The 23,345-nt window shown below is 39.0% G+C and overlaps 1 protein-coding gene and 1 pseudogene across 1 annotated transcript in view; one reads left to right on the top strand and one right to left on the bottom strand.

Annotated features, from left to right (window-relative positions):
• LOC102844216 (chromosome unknown open reading frame, human C5orf42) overlaps positions 1-23,345 on the top strand; it is a 130,937-nt gene that overhangs the window by 25,776 nt on the left and 81,816 nt on the right. The window contains exons 15-19 of the mRNA XM_006889576.1: positions 5,296-5,469; positions 7,305-7,533; positions 10,068-10,207; positions 20,317-20,534; positions 23,003-23,167. Of these exons, the coding sequence (XP_006889638.1) occupies positions 5,296-5,469; positions 7,305-7,533; positions 10,068-10,207; positions 20,317-20,534; positions 23,003-23,167 (926 nt within the window). The remainder of the gene's footprint in view (positions 1-5,295; positions 5,470-7,304; positions 7,534-10,067; positions 10,208-20,316; positions 20,535-23,002; positions 23,168-23,345) is intronic.
• Positions 13,570-14,902, bottom strand: LOC102873646 (annotated as a pseudogene).

Below are 23,345 nucleotides of genomic sequence, written 5' to 3'. Positions count from 1 at the left end.
TATCCGAATTTTCTAAATTTAATCCATGTCAACTTTATCAGTAGGTTTCAGCCACGTTTATAAATTTCTTGCTCTCTGATTTTATCTTTCAAAATAGTGTTCATTATGAAAGTTATGTATGCTCATTTTAGGCAGAAATAGAAAAATTATAAAGAAGAAAATGAAACCATTTATAATTCTACATCTTTTTTATCTTATTACCACTGCATATATCTACCTACATTATCAGCTATACATTGTTTTTTAATATTTTGAAATTTACTGCTACGTTTGGAAGCTCTAGTGGCAAGAAGCTGCTCTGAAATTTCGGAGGCATAGTTTGAGTTCACTAACTGCTTCATGGGAGAAAGATGGGCAGTCTCCTGCCGTGTGATTAACTGCCTCTGAAAACTTACCAGAGCGTCATATATGGATTGGTTCTGACTTGATGGTACACAACAACAGTAACAATGCTATGTTAAGAATTTACTAGTATTGGTATTTTTTAATAACATTTTCCCATTGCACATTTAGATTGCACATTTTTGATTGTTATTTTAAATACTGTTGGCACCAGCAGCCAGGAAATTAAAAGATGCATTGGGATGAGAAAGTCAGCTGTTAGGGACCTCTCCAAACTATTGAAGAGCAGTTGTGTCACTCTGGAGACTAAGGGGCTCCTGATTCAGGCCATGGTCTTTGCAATCACTTGCTATGCATCAGAGAGCTGGACAATGACGAGGGAGGATAGAAGGAGAATTGATGCTTTTGAGCTGTGGTGCTGGAGAAGAGTATTGAATATAGCATGACTGCTAAGAAAATGAACAGGTTCATCCTGGAGAGGGTTAAGCCAGGCTCCTCCTTGGAGGCAAGGATTCTGAAGCTTTGTCTGACATACTTTGGACATGTTTCAAGGAGGGACCTGTCCTTGGAGAGGGATGTCATGCTTGGGAGGGTAGAGGAGACAGCACAGGAGAGGAATATCCTCTATGAGGTGGCTTGATTCAGTGACTGGAGTAGTGGGGTAGGTGTGTCGGAAACAGTGAGACTGGCACAGAACAGAGTCGGGTGTAGGACTGTTGTATGTAGGGTCACTATGAGTTGCGGGTGACTCGACGGCATATAACAACAACAGCAGCAGTTTTAAATACTACTATGATACAGGTAAACTTGTAATAACAATTGTAATGGAGTCACTTTGATAGTTAAAAAGACCATTTCTGTATCCATCTTGAAATACAATGTGATGAGTGCCAGGATGATACCCATATGAATACAAAGAACACCTGTTAATATGCACCAAAAACCAGGGCCAAAGAGGAGGAAATAGATGATTTCTATTAACTTTTCAGTTGGAAATCAAGTTGTAACCAAGACCCTTTGATGATAATGAGTGATTGGAATGCAAAAGTTAGAAATGGAAGAAGGATCGGTAATGAAAGTATGGACTTGGGTGACAGAATGATAGAATTCTGTACAATCAGTGATTGTTGCAAACGGCGACTATACACATGGACTTCACCTGATGGTCTTCACAGGAATCAGATTGATTACATTTGTGGAATAAATCACTGGAGAAGCTCAGTATCAGCTGTGAAAACTAGGCTAGGTACTGATTGTAGAACAGACCATCAACTACTCATATACAAGTTCAAACTGAAGCTAAAGAAAATAAAATTAAATCCACAATAACTTAAATTTGGCTTTGAGTCTATCCCACCAGAATTTAAAGACCATCTCAGGACCAAGTTTGAAACCTTGAGAACTAATGAGCAAAGACAAGATGAGATGTGGGAGGCTATAAAGAATATCTCCATCAAGAATGCAAAACATCACTGCAAGGACAGAGGAGAAAGAAAAGACCAAGATGGATGTCAGAAGAAACTCTGACTATTGCACTACAATGCCGAGAAGCCAAAGCAAAGGGAAGAATTCAGGACATTAAGAAGCTGAACAGAATATTTCAGATAGGCAGCATGGGAAGACAGCAAAGTATTACAAAGAAATGCAAGGAGCTGGAGTCAGAAAATCAAAGGGAATGAACTCATTTATCATTTCTTAAGCTGAAGAAACTGAAGAACAAATTCAAGCCTCAATTGCAGTACTTAAGGATACTGAAGGGGAATGTTGAGTGATCCAGGAAGCATCAAAAGAAGATGAAAGGAGTACACAGAGGCACTATACCAAAAAGAATTTGGTGACACAGAAGAATTTCATGAAACAACATATGATCAGGAGTCTATGGTGATGAAGGAGGAAGTTTAAGCTGCTCTGAAGGAATTGGAAAAAACAAAGCCCCAGGAATTGATGGAATACCAGTTGATATTATTTCAGCAAACAGTTGTTGCCCTGGATGTGCTCACCACATATACCAAGAAATCTGGAGGACAACTACCTGAAATTTATTCCCAGTCCAAAAAAAGGGTGATCCAACAGATTGTAGACATTATTGAACTATCTCGCTAATATCACACGCAAGCAAGATCCTGCTGAAGATTATCTAGAAACAACTGGAACAGTAACATCAGCAGAGAACTGCCAGCTGTGCAGGCTGGGTTCAGAAGAGGCTGTGGCATTAAAAACATCATAGCCAGTGTTAGATGGATCTTACTGAAAGCAGAGAGTACCAGAGGAATGTCTATCTGTGTTTCATTGACTGTGCAAAGGCATTTGACTGTGGATCACAATAAATTGTGACTAACTTTGAGAAAAATGGGGAACCCAGAATATTTGATTGTGCTCATGAGAAACCTATACTTGGACCAGGAAGCAGTAGTCAGAACAGAGTAGGGAAATACTGCATGGTTCAGGATCAGGAAAGGTGTGCATCAGGGATGCATCCTATCTTCATACCTTTTTAATCTGTATGCAGAACAGATCATTTGGAATGCTGGACTTGATGAGGAAGAATATGGCATCAGGTTTGGAGGAGTAATCAACAGCTTGTGTTAAGCAGATGACCCAACCTTACTTGCTGAAACTGAGGAGAACATGAGGCATTTGCTCCAGAAAGTCAAGGACTGTAGTCTTCAATATAGATTGAAGCTCAATATCAAGAAAACAAAGATTCTCACCACTGGGCCAATTGGCAGCTTCATGATTGACAGAGAAGAAATTGAGATTGTTGATAACTTCAGTTTGTTTGGTTCCACAGTCAACCTCTCTTGGCACCAGCAGTCAGGAAACCGAAGACTTAATTGCATTGGGAAAATATGCTGTCGGGGACCTTTCCAGAGTACTGAAAAGGAGCGATATCATTCTGGAGACCAAGGTGCGCTTGATCTAGGCCATGGTCTTCACAATTACTTGCAGTGCATCTGAAACTTGGACAGTGACTAAGTACTGTAGAAGAATCGATGCTTTTAAATTGTGGTTCTGGAGAAGAGTATTTAACATACCATGGATTGCCAGGAGAACAAACAGGTCTGTCCCGGAGAGGGTGAAACCAAGCTGCTCCCTGGAGGCAAGGGTTTTGAAGCTCCATCTCACATACTTGGGGACCATAGCCAAGAAGGACAAGACTGTGGGGAAGGACATTATGCTTGGAAGGCTGGCGGGACAGTGCAGTAGAGGAGGAAGACTCCGAATGAGATGGACTGGCTCAGTGACTGGAGAAATGGGATTAGTTCTGTTGGAGACCATGAGATTGGCTCAATATAGAGCAGGGTTCAAAGCTAATGTACATAGGGTTGCTGTGAGTCACAAGCTATTCGATAGCACATAATAGCAATGACAACAACGTATTAGACATATCCTTTTTGTGATGAGGACTAACAGGGTCCAGGTAACAGTGGTCTTCATAGTTGTGATTTATTACAGAGAAAGCTATAGAGTAAAATCTGCCAAGGGATAAGGTGCATAGGGAAAAATCTGGGAAACTGGGTGTCGGCTCCTAGAGTGCTCGACACTGAAGCTTTTGTCCTGTGCTTAATTCCTCCAGCAAGGCCTGAGAGAATGTGTGACGTTTATGTACCAAGGCACCTAATTAGAGCCTCAGTGTTTACGTTTTTTACTTGGAGCCCTCCATTAGGCCCTTTCTGCCGACCATGGTCTGTAGTTCTGTCCTCCAAAAGAAAAGCAGATGTTCAGCAGGAAATAAATTGTACAGTTTAAGTTAATGGGCCACTAGTAGAAGTTAGGGTGTTGGGAGCTTCTTGAAATCCAAGTTCCCAGATGTCAACCAAAGTCTGTAACTAGGTCTTTCAAAGAATAGCAGTTAGACCTGTTATCCTAACTTTTGTGAGCACTAATTTTGGGGGAGCTTCTTACTATCTTCAAGAAGTGTAGGTAACTATGTGCTAGGTAATATTCCATCATGTGAATGTACCATAATTTCTCAATCCATTCGATTGTGGTTGGACATTTGGGCTGTTTCCATGTTCTTGTGATGGTGAATAATGCTGTTGGTGTACAAGTCTCCATTTGTGCCTCAATTTTCATTTTCTTGGGATATATTTCAAGTAGTGGAATAGCTGGGTCATATGGAATTTCTATGTTAAGCTTTCTGAGGAAATGCCAAACTGCCTTCCAGAGTGGTTGTATAAGCACCAGTGTATAAGTGTATTTATATCCAGCAGTGTATAAGAGTTCCTATCTCACCACATCCTCTCCAACACTTATTACCTGCTGTACTGTTAAACTTTGCCACTGCATTTTGGTTTTGATTTACATCTCTCATGGCCAGTAATTTTGAGCATTTCTGGCCATCCAAATATCTTCCTCTGTGAAAATTCTTTCCATGTCTTTTGCCGTTTTATAATTGTGTCATAAGTCTTTTTCTTGTAGAGGTCCGGTAGGATTCTGTAAACTTTTTCTGAAATGGTATTGCCAAATGTTTTTCCCCCTATCTGTAGGTTTTCTTTTCCCTTTGTAAATAACTACCTAACTTGGGAGAGACTGGAGAGCATTATGCTAAGTGAACTAACTCAGTCCCACAAGGACAAATACTGCGTAAGACCATTGTTGTAGAAATAGATAACTAGTAAAATGTGTCTGAAGATCTAAAGGGGGGAGGGTGGGAGCAGAGGGGTGAGGATGGGTGGGGTGGGACGGGTAATTATAAGGTCACACAGTTTGATGAGGAAGGGGTCTGTTAAGGAAATGGGAATAATCTGGTGTGAAAAGCAATGTATACAAACTTTGTAAGTAAACCAGTATAAAATAAAAAAGTAAAAAGAAGTATAGATTATAATTTGACTTGTTGATTTTATAAAATACATAAGTATATTCTTTCCCCCTCACTAATGTTGGGAAAGGAAATATTACTTTTTAATCGTTAATCAGAATATCTTTTGGACATTTGTTTTGTATTCTTAGTTCCGGAGAAATCTCTCTGCACGATTGGAAGGATTGGAAGAGCTCATCCCGAGGCGGCTGTGAGGGTTATCCAGTCCATGGCCCGGTTTATGGCTGCCTATTTTACCAACCAGCTGCTGTGCATTGTGCCACCTCACAGTGTGAACGTTCTTCCCCCACTTCATATTAAAACAGGTAATTTGTAAACTAATAGATTTTTCACTATTGCTTTTGCACGTGATATTTAAAATGATATTATTTATTATTGCAGTGATGTATTATCCTGTGAAAGTAATACTACTGTAACTTAGTACCTGACACAATCAGATGTGCTCAGTGACTATCTGAATTAATATAATCTGAAAGAGAGAATTGCTTGGATTTATTTTTTATTGCATACACATATTTTTGTCACATATTTTGGACAAGTTTATTTTTATAACATTGTAATTAAAGTGAATGAGATGAGTGTAGCAATGAATGAGGGAAATAAAAATCTCTGTAAATGTTCATTAAAATTATTAAAATAAAACAAAACAAAAAAAGTGAATGAGTTGCCACCTTTGTATGTGCAAAAATATGAAAAATTAACAAATTTTGACTGCTAATTTAAAATTCAATTTTATTTGGGTAATTTTCTTTGCTATATTGGTGTAATAATGTCTTTAATAGAGCTAGGATAGTTCAAGGTAGATACACAAAACATGTAAGTGAGTAGTAAAGTAAACCTAATTAGAAATTTAAAGGGAGCTCTGGTGGCCTAGTGTCAAGATGCTGCACTGCAATCCCAGAGGTATGCGGTTCAAATCCACCAGATGCTCTGCTGGAGAAGGGGGGGCAATCTCCTCCTGTACCAGTCAGATCTGATTTAATGGTACACATAAAAAATGATACAATAAAAATTTTTTAAAAAAGAAATTTAATACAGGCAGCAAGGTGTGATCAGGAAAGTATTTCAATCATAGAAACTTAGATTTTGAGTTATATTTTCAAACCCTTGTTCTGTGTTTGTGTCTGGATGTGGGGATGGGAGGAGGACAGTCTTCAACCTTAGACTACTTCAGAGCAAGGTACTCTGTCTCAGCTGGTGTTCTTCAGAAGGTTCTCGAATAGACTGATATTTCAGAGCAATCCACAGTAATAAATTGTGTATTGTGACACAGTCAAAACTACATTGCTGTAGAGTTGATTCGTATTCTTTGTGACCAGAGCAGAATTAGGACAGGGTAGAACTGTCCTGTAGGGTTTCTTCTATCATAAATCCTTATGAGAGAGGTCAGAGCTCGTGGTCTGCAGGGAGTTGTGCATCTAACCTGAAGGTTGTGCCTCCATGTCAATTGGAATACACCAAAGTCTCCAAGGGAGAAAGGTGGGCAGTCTATGCAAGGCCATTTAAAGCCTCTAAAACCCAGTGGAGACTTAGCCAGGAGTTGGTTCTCACTTGGTGGCAATACATTTGAGTTGGTTTGTTTTGGAATTTGTGTATGTGTGTGTGTGTGTGTGTTTTAAATCCTATGGAAATGGACTGCCACATCTTTCAACCAAGGAACAGTAAGTAGGTTTGGACCACCAGCCTTTTGATTTGCTTACTAGTGCCTTGACCATTACACCACCAAAGCCCTTTACATTATAAATAAGCACATATAAATGTCTGTCTTAGTATGTACATGTTACCTGGCACAGAAGTTTCACTAAAGACTATTTACATTTATTTGCATAATGCAGTCTGTTTTTAAAAATACTATATTCTGTATTTTTAAAAAATCTTGGCATTTGTTTCCCGACACATTCATGAAATATATTCTTCATTGTTTAAAAAACAACAACAAATTATTACAGGTTAAGTATTATTTTTAGAAGCAATTTTGTATGAATCTTCATGTTATTCATCATGGCTTGCATAGAAAATATTAAATGGTGAATTGAAGAAATGAAAGTAGCCATGTTAAGGAGACATTCTAATAACTCCAAATCTGAGTTCTGATATGTAAGTTTAAGTGTAATGTTCATTTTCTTTCATTTCTTCACAGAGCAATCTTTTCGACTTATTCCTCTCCAACACTCTAAGGTGGCCAGTGTTATTAGAGAGCAGAGTCTGTCTAACGTGTGGACAGTGGAATATGCACTGGAATTACTGTTTATTAGTGGCCTGGTTCCAGAGGCTGTGTGGTTGGCACATAGACTTGGAGACTGGAAGACATCTGTTTCAATAGGTGTGGCCCTCCAGCTGTTTTATAAACATGATAGCACTTCTACAAGGTATGTGCTTTTAGGTAAAGTTGAGTTATAAAGTAGTATGAAAGTTAGATCTGAAGTATTTCTTTTTTATAGTATGTGGAATCCTTACTTCAGGCTTGCCCAGTAGAAAATTTCAGTATTCTGTACTGGTGCACTGAGTATTTGAAGTGTGATGCATACAGGCTAGGGATTAAGTAGCCAGAATAGCTCATGGCTGCTGTGTTGGACAGCTCAGCAGCTTCCTGAGTTATGTTAAAAATGTTTATAGCCAGGGAGCTCTGGTGGGCTAGTGGCAAGAAGCAGAACTGCAATCCTGAAGGCACATGGTGCGAGTCCATCAGATGCTCCTCTGGAGAAAGAGGAGCCATCACCTCTGGTGCCAGTCGGATCTGATTTGATGTACACAACAAGAAAAAACCCCCCAAACCACACCTAAAACATGCCCCAAAAATGTTTATAGTCTATGATAAATTTATTTTTCTTTCTTAAATATAATTTGAATTTAAACTGATTAAGCACATTTCTGTGTTCTACTTTTTCTGCATATTATGGCATTGCTTTGTTTACTCTTAATACATTTTTCAATTCATATTCATAGATTGAATAATTGTTCTGTATAAAGCTTTCTGTCAGATATTGTAGTAGGTATAAACTTAAATGGTACATAGTTTCTATACTTAGGGCTCTGATAATGATAATTTAATAAAGAACAAAGGACAAAATATTAATGTATATTGTGGTATGACTAGTACCACTGATACAGTGGTGAGAGCATTAATTATCAGATTGGGAAAGATAAATACTTTAGGTAGGAGTTATAATTTGAGATGAGTGTTGATGGGTAGATAAGATCTTGAAAAATTGAGTCGCTATCAGCATAGAGACCATTCCAGGCATAAGTAAAAGAAGAAAGGTAGAGGCAATAAATTCTGGGTTGAGAATATATATCCTGTAAAAAGGTTAGCAATTTTTGTACAGAACACATATATAGCATTAGTGGGAAAGAATTATAACTATAATTGTGGAGGGCCTCAATTCTAAATTTTCATTGAAGTTTTTCTTTCAAAAATGTTGTTATTAGGGGTCATTGAGTCGATTACAACTCCTAGAGACCCTGTGAGCAAATCGGAACTCTGCCCTGTCCTGTACCTTCCTCATGATCTCTGTCATGGTGATAGTCGATTGGCATAGTGACTACTGCAGAGGGTTTGAGCATGACAGAGATCGTGAGGGTTTATGTTTAGGCTGAGACTGGAACAAGTACATCAGAGAACTACCAGAAATACAAGCCGGGTTTAGAAGAGGCTGCGGCACTAGGGATATCATCATTGCCATTGCCAGATGGATATTGGCCAAAATCAAGAAAGTACCAGAGGAATGTCTGTCTGTTTTTCATTGACTTTACAAAGATAGTTGATGGCATGGATCACAACAAATTGTGACTAACCTTGAGAAGAATGGGAATCCCAGAACACCTGATTGTGGTCATGTGAAAGCTGTACTTGGACTAGGAGGTATTTGTCAGAACAGAGCAGGGAAACACTTCATGCTTCAAAATCATGAAAGCAGTGTGTCAGGGATGCATACCTTTTCAACCTATATGTGTAACAGTGAGGCTGAGCAAAAGGAGGAATGTGACATCAAGATTGGAGGAAGACTCATCAACAACCTGCATTATGCAGATGATACAACCTTGCTTGCTGAAACTGAGGAGGGACTGATGCTTGCAGATGGTCAAGGACTGTACTATGGATTGAAGCTAAACACAAAGAAAATTAAGATTCTCACCACTAGGCCAATTGACAGCACCATGATAGATAGAGAAGAGATTGAGATTTTTGCAATTTCAGCTTGCTAGGTTCCACAATCAACATTCTTGGTACCAGCAGACAAGAAATCAGAGGACTAATTGAATTAGGTAAATCTGCTGTCAGGTACCTCTCCAGAGTGTTGAAGAACAGCATTGTCAGTCTAGAGACTAAGGTCTGCCTGATTCAGGCCATGATCTTGTCAATAACTTGCTGTGCATCAGAGAGCTGGACAGTGACCAAAAATGACAGAAGAAGAATTGATGTCTTTGAATTTTGGTGCTGGAGAAGAGTTTTGAACATAACCATGGACAGCCGGGAGAACAGGTATGTCCTGGAGAGGGTGAAACCAAGCTGCATTTGGAGGAAAAGATTTTGAGTCTCCGTCTTACATACTTTGGGCATGTTACCAGGAGAGACCTGTCCTTGGAGAAAGATGTCATGCTTGAAGAGTTGAGAGACAGTGCAGGAGAGGAACACCCCAGATGAGATGAATTGACACAGAAACTGGGTAGTGAGGGTAGGTGTATCAGAGGCAGTGAGACTGCCCAGGATAGAGTAGGATTCAGAGCTGGGTGCATAGAGTCACTGTGAATCATGGTCAACTCAGTGACACATACAACAAATGAAACAAACTCCATTGTTTCTTGAAATTTAAAAAAAAATCATGTGTAGTTCTTAATGTGTTTATCTTTGCTGTTTTTTCTAAAGCTTGGATTCATTTCCCTTAATTTGATGTCATTTCAGGTCCAAGAAAAAGGGTCTGAAGCTACCATTAAATTTGACTCCAGCACAGATTTTCCAAGAAAAACTTCAATGTTTTTTAGGTCAGCCAGCCTCTTTGGAAGCAAAAAAAGAAATCAGTTCAAAATACAAACAATTTACAGGTATGTTATATATACATATTATGTGATATATGTGTCAAGCTAATGAATATAAACCTTATGACATTTTTTAAAACTTACAGATATGTTTAAACATATTAATACTTTTAAGTAAGTTTATACAAAATAAAAACTGTGACACTGATATGTCAAATGCAAGAATGGTTACCCATGGTGGACAGTGTTTGGTGGAGCTCCCGGATTAAAACAAGCTTGGAAGCAGGAATGGCATCCACTTCCGAAATAGCTTGCCTCGAGAAACCCTATCAACCTGGAGAAAGGATGAAAATTATACAAGTGGCCAGGTCTTTTGTTCATAGGGTTGCTATGAGTTGCCTAAAAAGCATAGTGTTTATACTTAATCTTGGATACACTCATAATATGTCTTTTGCTACATTTGATTTATGTATGTGTGTGCATATGTATTTATACATATGGACACACACATGCACATGTATATGCATGCACAAATGTATGCATGTATAAAGGAGCTCTGGTGGCATAATCTGTTACGTGCTAACTCTATTATCTGAAAGATTTACAGTTTGAAACCACCAGCTGGTCCAGAGAAGATACATTGGCAGTCTCCTTTTGTAAATAATTATGGCTAGAGAAAGCCAATGGAGGCTTATCATGAGTCAGAGTGGACTTAATGGCTTTGGGTTTGGTTTTGTGTATATATATATTTTTTTTTCTTTTCTTTTATGGTTATACTATCTAAGACATGGAAGAGTACATTCATCTATTGCATATTTGGTTTTTTACAACTAATTTTATTTTTTATTGTTTTAATCTATCCACGGCAGAGCATTCTCTAATTTACCAGTTTCTCTCTATGTACAATTCACTGACATTAACTATATTTTTCAAGTCTTCCATTTATTCTCATTTTCCTTTTTCAAATTATTCCCCTTTTATTAAAAAAAGATGTACTGTTTTTGTAAGTTCAGAGTGATAGAAAACTTTTTAAATAATATGTTGTTGTTATGTGCCATCAAGTTGACTACAAACCATAGGTACTCTCTGAACACTGGCTCTGCTCCTTTCCCTATCCTGAGCCAACCTCTCCATCTCTGACTCACCACACCTATTGTCGCAGTCACTGTGTTAGTCCATCTCACGCAGGGTCTTCCTCTCCTGTACTGACTCTCTAGGTAGATTTACTCAGGAGCCTTTTAACATTTATTTTGTCTATGGAATAAATGAAATAAGAGACAAAAAGTTATTAAAAGTTGTTTATTTAATGGTAAAGTCAGGAATACTCTGAGGGCTCTTTTGTTTTAATACTTTTCTTCATTAAGGATTGGGTCTTCTAATTTTATGTTCCTAGTTTTTACTAATCATAGCTTCTCTTTCTAGACAAAACCTTTGATACTTTTAAATCTAACTGTAGACTTTTCTTCAGAAAATTTCTGTTCAGTTATTTTCAAAATAATTTGTTTCTAAGAGAGCTCTGGTAGCCTGGTGGCAAGAAGCTGCACTGAAATCACAGAGGTGCACGGTTCAAATCCACCAGATGCTCTGCTGGAGGAAGGACAGTCTCCTCCTGTACCAGTCAGATCCTTGATGGTGCACATAATAGTAATAATAATAATAATAATAATAAAAATAATAATAATGATGTTGTTTTTAAGTGCCGTCGAGTCGCTTGCGACTCATAGCGACACTGTTACAACAGCCCTAAACTCTGTTCTGTCCTGTGCCAATCTCATTGTCTCCGGCACACTCATCCTGATTATCCCAGTCACCGAATCAATGCACCTCCCAGAGGGCCTTCCCCTCCAGCGCCTGCCCTCCACCCTCCCAAGCATGATGTCCTTCTCCAAGGACCAGTCCCTCTTTACAACATGCCCAAAGTATGTCAGACAAAGCCTCAGAATCCTTGCCTCCAAGGAGCAGCCCAGTTTAACCCTCTTCAAGATGAATGTTTGTTTTCTTAGCAGTCCGTAATACCCTCAAAACTCTTCTCCAACACCAAAGCTAAAAGGCATTAGTTCTCCTTCTATGCTCCCTAGTCATTGTCCAACTCTCTGACGCATAACATGTGATTGCAAAGACCATGGCCTGTATCAGACACACCTTATAATAATAATAAAATTTTTTAGTATGAATTTTTTTTCTGGTATTTTTTTTCTAGTGTGTATTAGAAAAAATAATATTTTGCCGTTCCATCTTATTTTTTTAATGTGTAATTTCATTGGCATTAATTATATTCCTCATGTCATGTAACCATTACCACTATACATTTCCAAATTTTTTATCAGTATTAACAAAAACTCAGTGGCCCCTGAGCAGTGACTGCTTCCTACTCACTCCTGCCATGGAAACAGAAAAGACCTTTGTTTTTATTGTATTTGCATTTTTTAGATGTTTCGTCCGAGTGAGATCATGCAATATATGTCCTCTCCTGACTGTTTAATTACACTTGGCAGTGTATAACCAAGATGAATCCAAGTTGTAGCATATATTGTGTTCATATTTCTGTAAAAGATGTTTTGCTCAATAAAAAGATAGTGTAAAAGCATGGAAGTTATCACTGAAAAAAGAGTGCAGAAATCTATTACTGACAGAGTGACTTTTTTTATAATAAAAATTTTCCTGCAAGAAATATATAGATGTACTCACTTTGGCAGCACACATATTAAAAACAAAAAAGTTGATTGTGCAACAGTGAGTGAATTTTTAAAAAAATTTTTTTATGTTATTACTTTTTTTGTCTGTGTCCCATCAAATCAGATCTGACTGGTTCAGGAGGAGATTGCCCCTCCTTCTCCAGCACAGCATCTGGTGGATAGTGAGTGATTTTTTTTAAAGAGAAAAGTGAACTAGGGGGTGGTAGGGAGGAAAATATGCAACAGTGAATGAATGGAAATCCACGTTTTCTGTAAACTTTCATTAAAATCACAATGAAAAATTATTACAAAAACCCCCAAAATTAGATGGATACAGAGACAATTAGTGAGGCCCCTGCATAAGGATGACATGCAAATTTGTGAAGTAGTCCATATTTTAAAAAAAAAAGAAGTTTCTAGATTAGTTATTTCAAGATCTTTTAAAGGCTGAACTTTAAAGAAAGGAAATAGATCAGGAGCAAAAGAAAATATTTATCCCAGGGAAATGAAAACATAAGTCCACAAAAAAATACTTGTGTATGAATGTTCATAGCAGCTTTCTCACAATAACCTCTCTTTTTTTTTTTTACTCAACATTCATTATATTTATTTTACTAAACAGTATGGTTCAATAAAACACAAACAAACAAGAAATTTTTACTTGAAACTAATCCAACTGAGTGGATGGGGCTGACTCCATCCCATCCCTTCTTTCTTCTATGCATATGAAGCTGGAACCATATCAGCAAGCATTCATGTACACTTTGCCTTTCCTGCTTTGGATTTAGATTTTCTTCCTTCTTCAGAAACTGGCTGAACTATATTGTTCTTGTTAGTTTCTATTCCTTTATTCTGATTTTGTATTATTGATGTAATCTGTGGGATTCATCTGCACAGAACTAGTGAAAAGATCAACCAGGAGATCTGGGTCTATGCTAAATTGCCTTCCTGATAGCATAGCTTGGAAGTCCTCTAAACTGCAGTCAATACTGTCAAGATAATCCAACAGTTCAACCTTTCCCAAAAGGTTGATGTTATCGTTCAAAATAGAGTCCATCATGCTCACAGGAACTTCTGAGGTCAGGCTGGATGAACCATTGAGCTGCACAGCACTAGACATGAACGGGCTACTGCCATCACTGGCTGAACTGAGGGAGTCTCTGGCTGGTTCGCACGGATCTCCACTTTGAATAACGGGTGCATAGTCATCCTCATTATCATCTTCAACAATGACAATATCAGGGTACTGGCTACAGTTGGAAGGGTCGGATATAACATCTTCATTTGTTTCTGGAATAACTGGGATATTTTCTTCATCTGCATTATCATCAGTAACATCATATATAATGATGTCATCTGAAATCCGCTCCCTTGTTTTTAGACTTTCAGTCCTACTGTGTGGAACTTTATGATGGTGATTATCCGCTGGTTCTTTGACTATGTGCTGAAAGAGATTCTTCTTCTGAGCTCTGTTAGTATTCAGAAGTAGAGGCCGTTTACGTTTTAAACTCACAAGTTGGTTATTCTGAACCAATATGACAATAAACTGGACAATCTTTCGAATAACTTGCTGCTGTTGTGCATGCTTTGCTCGTAATTCTGACACCTCCTTCCAAAGAGATTCATTCTCACTTTTTAATTCAGAAAGCCTGGACTCAATAGTTTCTCGTTTTATTTGAACTTTCTGAGCACTACTCATAATTTTTGTTAAGTCTTCTTGACGAATTTTATTTTCTTCTGGTTTAGAAGATGAAACCTTTCTTTTAATATTCTCCAGCAAATCATCCTGGCCTTGTTTGAAGTATGGATGTTGAAATTCAACAGGACCATCTCGTTCTTGCTTTATAATTCCAGAGTCAATACATACCACTTTACGAAAACCATACATTTTCAGTTGTCTCACAGAACTTGCCATGTTATTGTGCTTAAAGTATTAGGGAAGGATTTCTTTTGCAAATCTTTGTTCATCCAAAACCAAAAAACTCTGACTATCCTGGCTCCAGGTGATGAACTCATTGGTGTGGGTCTCCTCCACCAGGGTCCACAGCTTGCTGAGGAAGGCCGGCACATTCGAACTCTGCTTCATTGTTAGTGAGGCGCAGGGATTCCAGATTCTACACCTGAACAAGGTGGTGGCATCAGCAGCGGCGGTGGCAGCAACGGCGGCCAATAACCTCTTACTGGAAGCAGCACACACTGGCTTGTGAATGGAAAACAAATTACAATATATCTTTACTAGGGAATAATAAGTAAGAGCAGTGAACTAACTGATAGCATGTCACAATATTAATTAATTCAGAACCAGTATTTTATAAGAAAGAAGCCACGAACAAAGTCTTTGTAATATTTTATTTCACTGTGTGACATTCTATATGAAGCAAACATACAGACACAGGAAATAGATCAGTAGTTGTCTGAGAGGATAAGGAATGGAGTAAACTATCATGAGACATAAGTTCTTTGGGAGATGACAATGCACTCAGGGTTTCCCTATGTACAATAGCCCTAAACGCTGTTGTATTTTGTGCCAATCTCACTGTCTCTCACACACTTACCTCCATTACTCCAGTCACTGAATCAATCCATCTCATTGAGGGTCTTCCTCTCCTGCACTGTCCCTCCACCCTCCCAAGCATGATGTCCTTCTCCAAAGACTAGTCCCTACTTGCAATATGTTAAAATATTGCAGTATGCCAGAATATGTCAGACAAAGCTTCAGAACCCTTGCCTTCAAGGAGCAGCCTGGTCTCAACCTCTCCAGGACGAACCTGTTTGTTCTCTTAGAAGTCCTTGGTATATTCAGTACTCTTCTCCAACACCACAGCTCAAAGGCATCAATTCTCCTGCTATCATCCCTAGTCATTGTCTATGTCTTTGCTGCTTAGCATATGTACAATAGAACAGGGCTTTATAGCTTTCTTAAACTTGGAGAACTATATACACGTTAATACAATGAATTTTATTTTATGCAAACTTTACCTCACCAGTATTAGAACAATTTAAGAGAGAACTGGTGAACTTGAAGCTAGAGCTGAGCAAATGATATAAAATATATCTGGAGATTAAGAGTTGGAAAATCTGAAATAAAAGCTAAGCTTCATAGAAGAAGACAAGAAGTTTCAACTAGACCTGATAGGAATTCCAAAATATTCACACAAGATTTTGAGTATAGGCTACCTCTAGGAAGAGAGAGACTAGAATATGACTGATAACAAGGACTCTCAGCTGTGTCTATAATATTTTATTTTTAAAATCTAAATTGATTTTCAGCTCAAGCTTATTGCCATTGAGTTGAAATGAATACATAGGTGATCCTCCACTGGGATTTGAGAAGCTGTAAATCATATGCTAGGAGATTACCCATTTTGCTCCATCAGAGCAGTTGGTGGATTTGAACTGTCTGCCTTTGGTTTGGCAATACAACTCCTTACCCACTAGGCCACAAGTGCTTCACTAAATAGACCAGACTATCAGTAATATTTGACAAGGCTGAGAAATTCTTGCGTATAAGAATGTTTTTTCTGTTGTCAAAGACCTCTTTTAAATGCTAAAGAGCTAGGATGTCAGTTTAATGATGGAGGTGTGCCTGATCCAAGCTATGGTATTTTCACTTGCTATATATGCTTACGAAAGTAGGATCATGAATAGGGAAGAGCAAAGAAGAATTGATGCCTTTGGATTGTAGTGCTGGTTAAGAGTATTGACAATACTGTGCACTACCAGTAAATTACTACCATCTCAATTTCAAAATCATCATAATAGGTTTGAAGCATCGAACATCAGTGATTGAAGACCAGATGAGCTATGGGATTATATAAAGGATATCATCCATGAAAAAAGTAAAAGGTGATTACGCAGACAGAGGAGAAAGAAAAAAACCAAAACATGTCAGAAGAGACTCTAAAAATTGCATTAGAGGGCGGGCTGCCCTTGGCCCCCTGCCCGGGGTGGGCTGCCCTCAGCCCCCGGCTTGGGGCGAGCCGTCGCAGCCCCCTGCCCGGGGCGGGCTTCCCTCGGCCCTCTGCCAGGGGCAGGCTGCCCTTGGCCCCCCGGCTCGGGGTGAGCTGTTGTGGCCCTCTGCCTGGGGCGGGCTGCCCTTGGCCCCTGGCTCGGGGCGAGCCGTCACGGCCCTCTGCCCAGGGCAGGTTGTCCTCGGCTCAGGGTGAGCTGTCACAGCCCTCAGGGTGAGCTCTTCAGCCCCCAGTTTGTGCCATTGTCCCCAGATTGACTCCTGGGTGGTGAAGGAGAAAAAAAAAAGAATGCCTAGGGTATCCACAGAATGTTACCTAGGTCACCTTCTGCCACCCTCCCCCCCAGTAAACCTGAAAGCAACACCCTCAAAGCCCTTCTATTTGTAACTCACTAGTTTGTTCTCTCTAGGTTTGCTCCCTTTCCTATAGGTAACCTTAACTCTGAGTTTTACTCCAGAATTGACCCTGAACCCAGTGCCAGTGACAAAAAGGAAATACAACTGACAGCTAAGGAAGCAAAGGAGGATGGAGCCTCTGGGTTCACCCAGCCATCCCCACGGGACCCACCTGGGAAAACACTTTGCATGACAGGAAAATATCTTCTAACAGAGCAAGAAGGCAAGCAGCTTTAACCCAAGACCACCAGTAATGTGATAAAGCGTCCTCCCTTCCCCCCTTTACATCTACGCCCCTGTTCAGCATGAAGAAGCCAGAGAGTCGGCATCCAATTCCCAAATCAATAAGACAGTTGGTTTAATTACCATTGGAAAATGCTTGTCATTCCTCTGTAGGATCTGGTCCCCTCTGGACCCTCATTATTTCCTTTACCTGCTCCCCCCACCGACCAAACTGTGCAGCTCTGCAACTGCACCCTGGCCCATCCTCACCCTTCTGCCCCCAACCCTCACCTCCTTGTACCCCCAATATGTTTTTCCCAATTAAAAAAAATTGCATTAGAGCATTGAGAGCCCAAAATAAAAGGAAAACATGCTGAAGTAAAAGAGCTGAACAGAAGATTTCAAAGGGCGACTCAAGAAGGAAAATATTATGATGGAGTTTGTCGAGAGCTAGAATTGAGAATAAAAATGGAAGAACTTGGCTCTGCATTCCTGAAGATGAGAGAACTGAAAAACAAATTTAAGCCTTGAGACACAATGTTGGAAGATGCTATGGGCAATATAATGAATGATCCAGAAAGCATCAAAAGATGGATGGAATTCACAGAATCACTGTACCATAAAGAACTGACACTGAAAAATTTCAGGAAGTACTATACTAGTAGGAGACAGTGATAATGAAGGAAGAAATGGAAACTGCATTGAAGACATTGACAAAAAATAAGGCCCCAGGAATCGATGGAATACCAAATTGACTTGTTTCCATTAACAGATGCAGCCTTGGATGCACTCATCAGTCTATTCCAGGAAATTTGGAGGATCGCTGTCCAAATATGGGAGAGCTCCATATTTTTTCCTACTCCCAAGAAAGGTGATCCAACAGAATGTGGAAACTACCGTACAATAACATTAATATCACATACAAGCAAAATACTTACTGAAGATTACTAAAAAATGGCTAGAACAGTACATAGATAGTGAACTGGTAGAAGTTCAAGCAGGATTTACAAGAGGCTGTGGCACCAGAGATATCACTGCTGATGTCAGATGGATCCTGGCTGAAATTAAAGAACACTTACTAGGAGAATGTCTGTTTATACTTTATTGACTTTGCAAAGGTATTTGACTATGTTTCTCATAACAAGTTAGGGCTCATATTGAGAAGAATGGGAATCCCAGAGCACTTGATTCTGCTCATACAAAACCTGTACCTGGACCCGGAGGCTGTTGTGCAAACAGAGCATGGGAATACTTCTTGTTATGTGCCATCAAGTTGCCCATGACTCATAGCTGCCCTATGTACAACAGCTCTGAACCCTGCTCTATTCTGAGCCAGTCTTACTGTCTCTGACACACCAACCCCCATTATCCCTGTCACTGAGTCAGTCCATCTCATCAAGGGTCTTTCTCTCCTGTGCTGTCCCTCCACCCTCCCAAGCATAATGTCCCTCTCCAAGGACTGGTCCCTCCTTGCAACATGCCCAAAGTATGTCAGGTGGAGTTTAAAATTAAGGAAATGCATCAGGGTTGTATTCTATCTCCATACCTGTTTAATCTGTATGCTGAGCAGAGTTTTCGAGAAGTTGGACTCTTTGTAGAAGAATGTGGCATCAGCATCAGAGGGAGACTTATCAATAACCTGCATTATGCAGATGACACAACCTTGCTTGCTGCAGGTGAGGAGGACTAGAAGGACTTGTTGCAGAAGATCAAACAGTACAACCGTCAATATGGATTGCGTCTCGACATCAAGAAAACAAAAGATTCTTATCACTGGTCCTACCGGCAACCTTAGGATAGAGAAAAGATTGAAACTGTCAACAACTTCATCTTACATGGACCCAACCACTGATAAAACATATATTATCTGTCTTGGAAGAGTGCTGCTAGGTTGCTCCTTAGTCAAAAGCATGGTGATACTTCATCTCACATCCTTTGGGCGTCTTGTCCTTGGGGGGGAAACGCCTTCATTAATTAAAAAAAGTCAATCAGTGAAAGTACAAGTTGTATTGGCATAGAGGCTTCAACAGTGGGCTTACACAGAGATTGTTAGGGTGTTGCAGGGTTGGGCAGGGTCTATTGTACATAAAGTTGCTATGAGTTGGAATTGTCACAACAGCACTTGACAACAACTTACTTTATGAAAACCTATAGATGTTTCCTAATAGGAAAAAACTTTTAAGTATCCAATTCCCCCACTTGATCACCTCTTTGCATTTTACCATCCAGGCCATATCCCCATGTGTACACACTATTTGCATAGTTTCAGCCATTCTGTACACTATTCGGGAAGCTCTGGTGGCTTTGTGGTAAGGAGTTGCAGTGCCAACCCAAAATCTGACAGCTGATCCTGTGGAGAAAGATGAGCAGTCTCCTCCTGTGCCATTTACAGCAGGGTATGGGATGAGTCAGTTCTGACTCGATGGCACATAACAACAACATATATTACTATTATATATTACTATTTTGTGTTTTGTGTTTTTCTGTTTTCTAGGCTTTGGATGATAAGTAGTTATCAATGTTTATTAAAGGAATTATAAAGTATTAAGAAAAGGAAGACATTACTTACACTACTATCTTTACATGATTTTATGAATTATTTTGATAGCTTGATTTTCCCCATTAATATTTTAAACTTTTGTTTTCACTTTTATGACTTTGACTAAATTCCAAGATGATTTTCCTTATGTAGTTATTACAATATCTTGTTAAGGGCCTACAGGAGAAATCTCATTCTTTGCCTCTTTTTTAAAGTAACAACATATTTTGTACATTTCCGCCTGTAAATTTGATATTTTGCAAGTTAACAAGTATTCTTTCTGTCAGCTTTTCAGATTGAAATTTTATCCTACATAATAAATGAGAAGTGGAATATAATTTTCAGTGATGTTACCTAATTTTGTGTTTGCTAGATCCCATTGAGGAGGAAGATGCAAACCTTCTCTTTGGTTCAGTGCAAGAGGTACTGAAAGCAGCAGTTATGGCTGATGCAGATATTCTTTCGGACACATTGCAGCTGCTGGTTGACTCTGCCAAGGACTTCAGTAAGAAGCTGTGGGGCTTAGTGCCGGCAGGCTTGTACCTTCCAGCTCCTCCATTGTATTGTCCTCAACCAGCAGTTCTTAGTGAAGTAAGTGGAGTGCATTAAAGTTGAAATTCACTTAAAATTGATTATGTCCAATTTGCAAAATAGTTACTTGATAATAATCATTGTACAGTGTACCACACTTCTGTTTACCTTTACCATTGAGTTAATTCTTACTGATATCACCCCTGTAGGACAGAGGAGATCCCGTCCTAAAGGGTTCCCAAGGGTCTACATTTTTAAAAAGAAATTTTTATTGGTTGCATGCAGTAATTAGTTTACATTGTTTCACTCATTGGGTTTATACAGTCTTCCATTTACATTGTGTTTCATATAATCATTCATATGTGTTGTATTTTATGTAATTACTATTAATCTATGTCTGTTATAACCACTTTTGGAGTTCCTATTGAATCTTTTCTGTTCCTTCACCTTCCTGTCCCGCCCCCTGTCCCCATCCGTCCTCTAAATTCTGCTATCCTAGTGACTTCCACCCTTCTCTTTTTCCTCCTCCCCTTTCACTTTTCCCCTTTCTCCGTCTGGACATTTAAACGCTTCTTACTAGTTATCCTTCTATTTTTACAGTAATGGGCTCATGCTGTGTTTATGAGGCTGAGTTCACTCAGCATAATGCTCTCTAGAATTTCCCATGTTATATTTTAAGATGTCTTTATTCCTTTATGCTGCATAGTATTCCATTGTGTGAATCTACCACAATTTTTCTGTCTGTTTGTTGATGGGAGGGTATACATTTTTATGCAAGTCCAGTGCCTCTGTCTTTTTTCTCTGTGGAGTGATGGATGTATTTGAACCATCAGCATTTCTGTTGGCAGCTGAGAATTTAACCATTTGTTACTGGGGTTCCTTATTTGTAAAATGCAGATGATAGTGGTTCTGATCTTGTAGCATTACTGTCAGGATTAAATAAATACTGTAAAAAAATTTTACCTTCTTGCCTGGGCCATATAGTAAGCAGTCAACAAATATGAGAAGATTGTTAATAATACAGAAAAATTAGAAGATAGTTCTCAATGTCCAGTTACTCTACAGTAGGGTTTTATTTAGGATAACAAACAAAATAATGAATATCAGAATTTACAAGTTTACTTTATTTCAGTCTTTTATTCATCACATGATTTGCCTCTTTTGAAAGGTTTTTGATTTAAAAAGTCATTTTCTTTTTCTTGGTGATTCTTTTGATCTATCTGTCTTATAAATACCAACACTGTGTTCATCTTTTCATCTGCTCTTACTTAAAATCATAAAATAATTAGCAGTTAAAAATTTTACTCTGCAATTGTAGTAAATGATTTACATTTGAATTATTTAATATTTGATTAATATCCTGAAGTGGTTCTAGTGTTTCTTTGTTACTTAGTATTTCAGTATTAGCAGTTTCTATCTGCAACGATGTCACTGTGGAGACTAAGGTGCTTCTGATAAAAAAGTAACTGCATCAGAGAGCTGGACAATGACTAGGGATGATAGAAGGAGAGTTGATGCCTTTAAACTTTAGTGCTGGAGAAGAGTATTGAATATACTATGGGACTGCTAGCAGAACAAACAAGTTCGCCTTGGAGAGGGTGAAGCCAGGCTGCTCCTTGGAGGCAAGGATTCTGAAGCTCCTTCTGGCATACTTTGGACATGTTGCAAGGCAGGATCAGTACTTGGAGAGGGACATCATGCTTGGGAAGGTGGAAGGGCAGCGCAGGAGAGGAAGACCCTCGATGAGATGGATTGATTCAGTGACTGGGGTAATGGGGATAGGCATGTTGGAGACAGTTAGATTGGCACAGGATAGAGCAGGGTTTAGGGCTGTTGTACATGGGTCACTATGAGTTGCAGGTGACTTGATGGCACAACAACAACTGCACCTAGTTTTTTCTTATTTGTTGTATTTAGACTTACGTTTTGACAGTTTAAAAGGATCTCATTTGATATTACAACATTCCACTACTAGAATTAGATAATTAAGATTAGAATTACTAGTAATAGATTTAAATTACTATTTTAGGAAGCAGATTTAGGATTAGGATCCCTTTAGCCCTTTATTTTGTTTGAGAGGAGATAAGCACTACTGAGTACTTGAAATAGGATCATCATAGTTTGAGGAGCTGATAGAGTGACTGCTTCAGTGATGGGTTTATGCACCACGCAGACTGTGAACATCGCACAGGATGACCAGCTTTGTTCTGTTATACACATGGTCTCTATGGCTCAATGCTGACTCCGTGGCACCTCGCAGCAGCAGCAGCAGCATCAACAACAGCCAAGCCCTTGTACTAGCTATGAGGTTGGCAGTTCAAACCCACCAGAGGAGCCTGGAAAGACAAGGCAGTGATCCATTTCCAAATGGTTCTTGCCCTGAAACCCCAGTGGAATAGTTTTCCCTTGCAAACATAGGGTCACCATGCGTCAAAATGATTTGATGGCAACTAGCAACTGTATTTCTATTTTTACTTGAGTTTTAAATTTCAATAATCTAAAGTTTATTGTTTTAATTTTTCTATCAGGAAGATGGTGATGATTTTCTTGTAAAAGCTGAAAAAGGTTATCGGCAAAAGGTGTCTGGGATCCTTCAGCGCATTCTCTTGCTTTTCCGGGCAGCTCGGTGCTCTTTTCCGGCTGCACAGTGGTACATTTTGCGGTTGAGGTGGGCACGGAAAGTCATGCAGAAGGTATGGAGTCTCATAGTCATGCATGTGCTGTGTTAAATTATTTAAGCATGATGATATTTATTTATAATTGTGATGCTTTTTCAAGGAGCCCTCCTCTGCAGACCAGTATATTTCAGGTTTATTTACAGTAGGTCATCAAGACACTAGTCTTGTTAGTACTGTTAAAAGATAAGAACTC

Source organism: Elephantulus edwardii, unplaced genomic scaffold (assembly GCF_000299155.1).
Source record: "Elephantulus edwardii isolate Elephantulus edwardi_28Jun2011 unplaced genomic scaffold, EleEdw1.0 scaffold00079, whole genome shotgun sequence".
Taxonomy (NCBI): Eukaryota; Metazoa; Chordata; class Mammalia; order Macroscelidea; family Macroscelididae; genus Elephantulus; species Elephantulus edwardii.
Note: the sequence above shows the minus strand (reverse complement) of the source record. Positions and strands in the feature narration are given on the sequence as shown.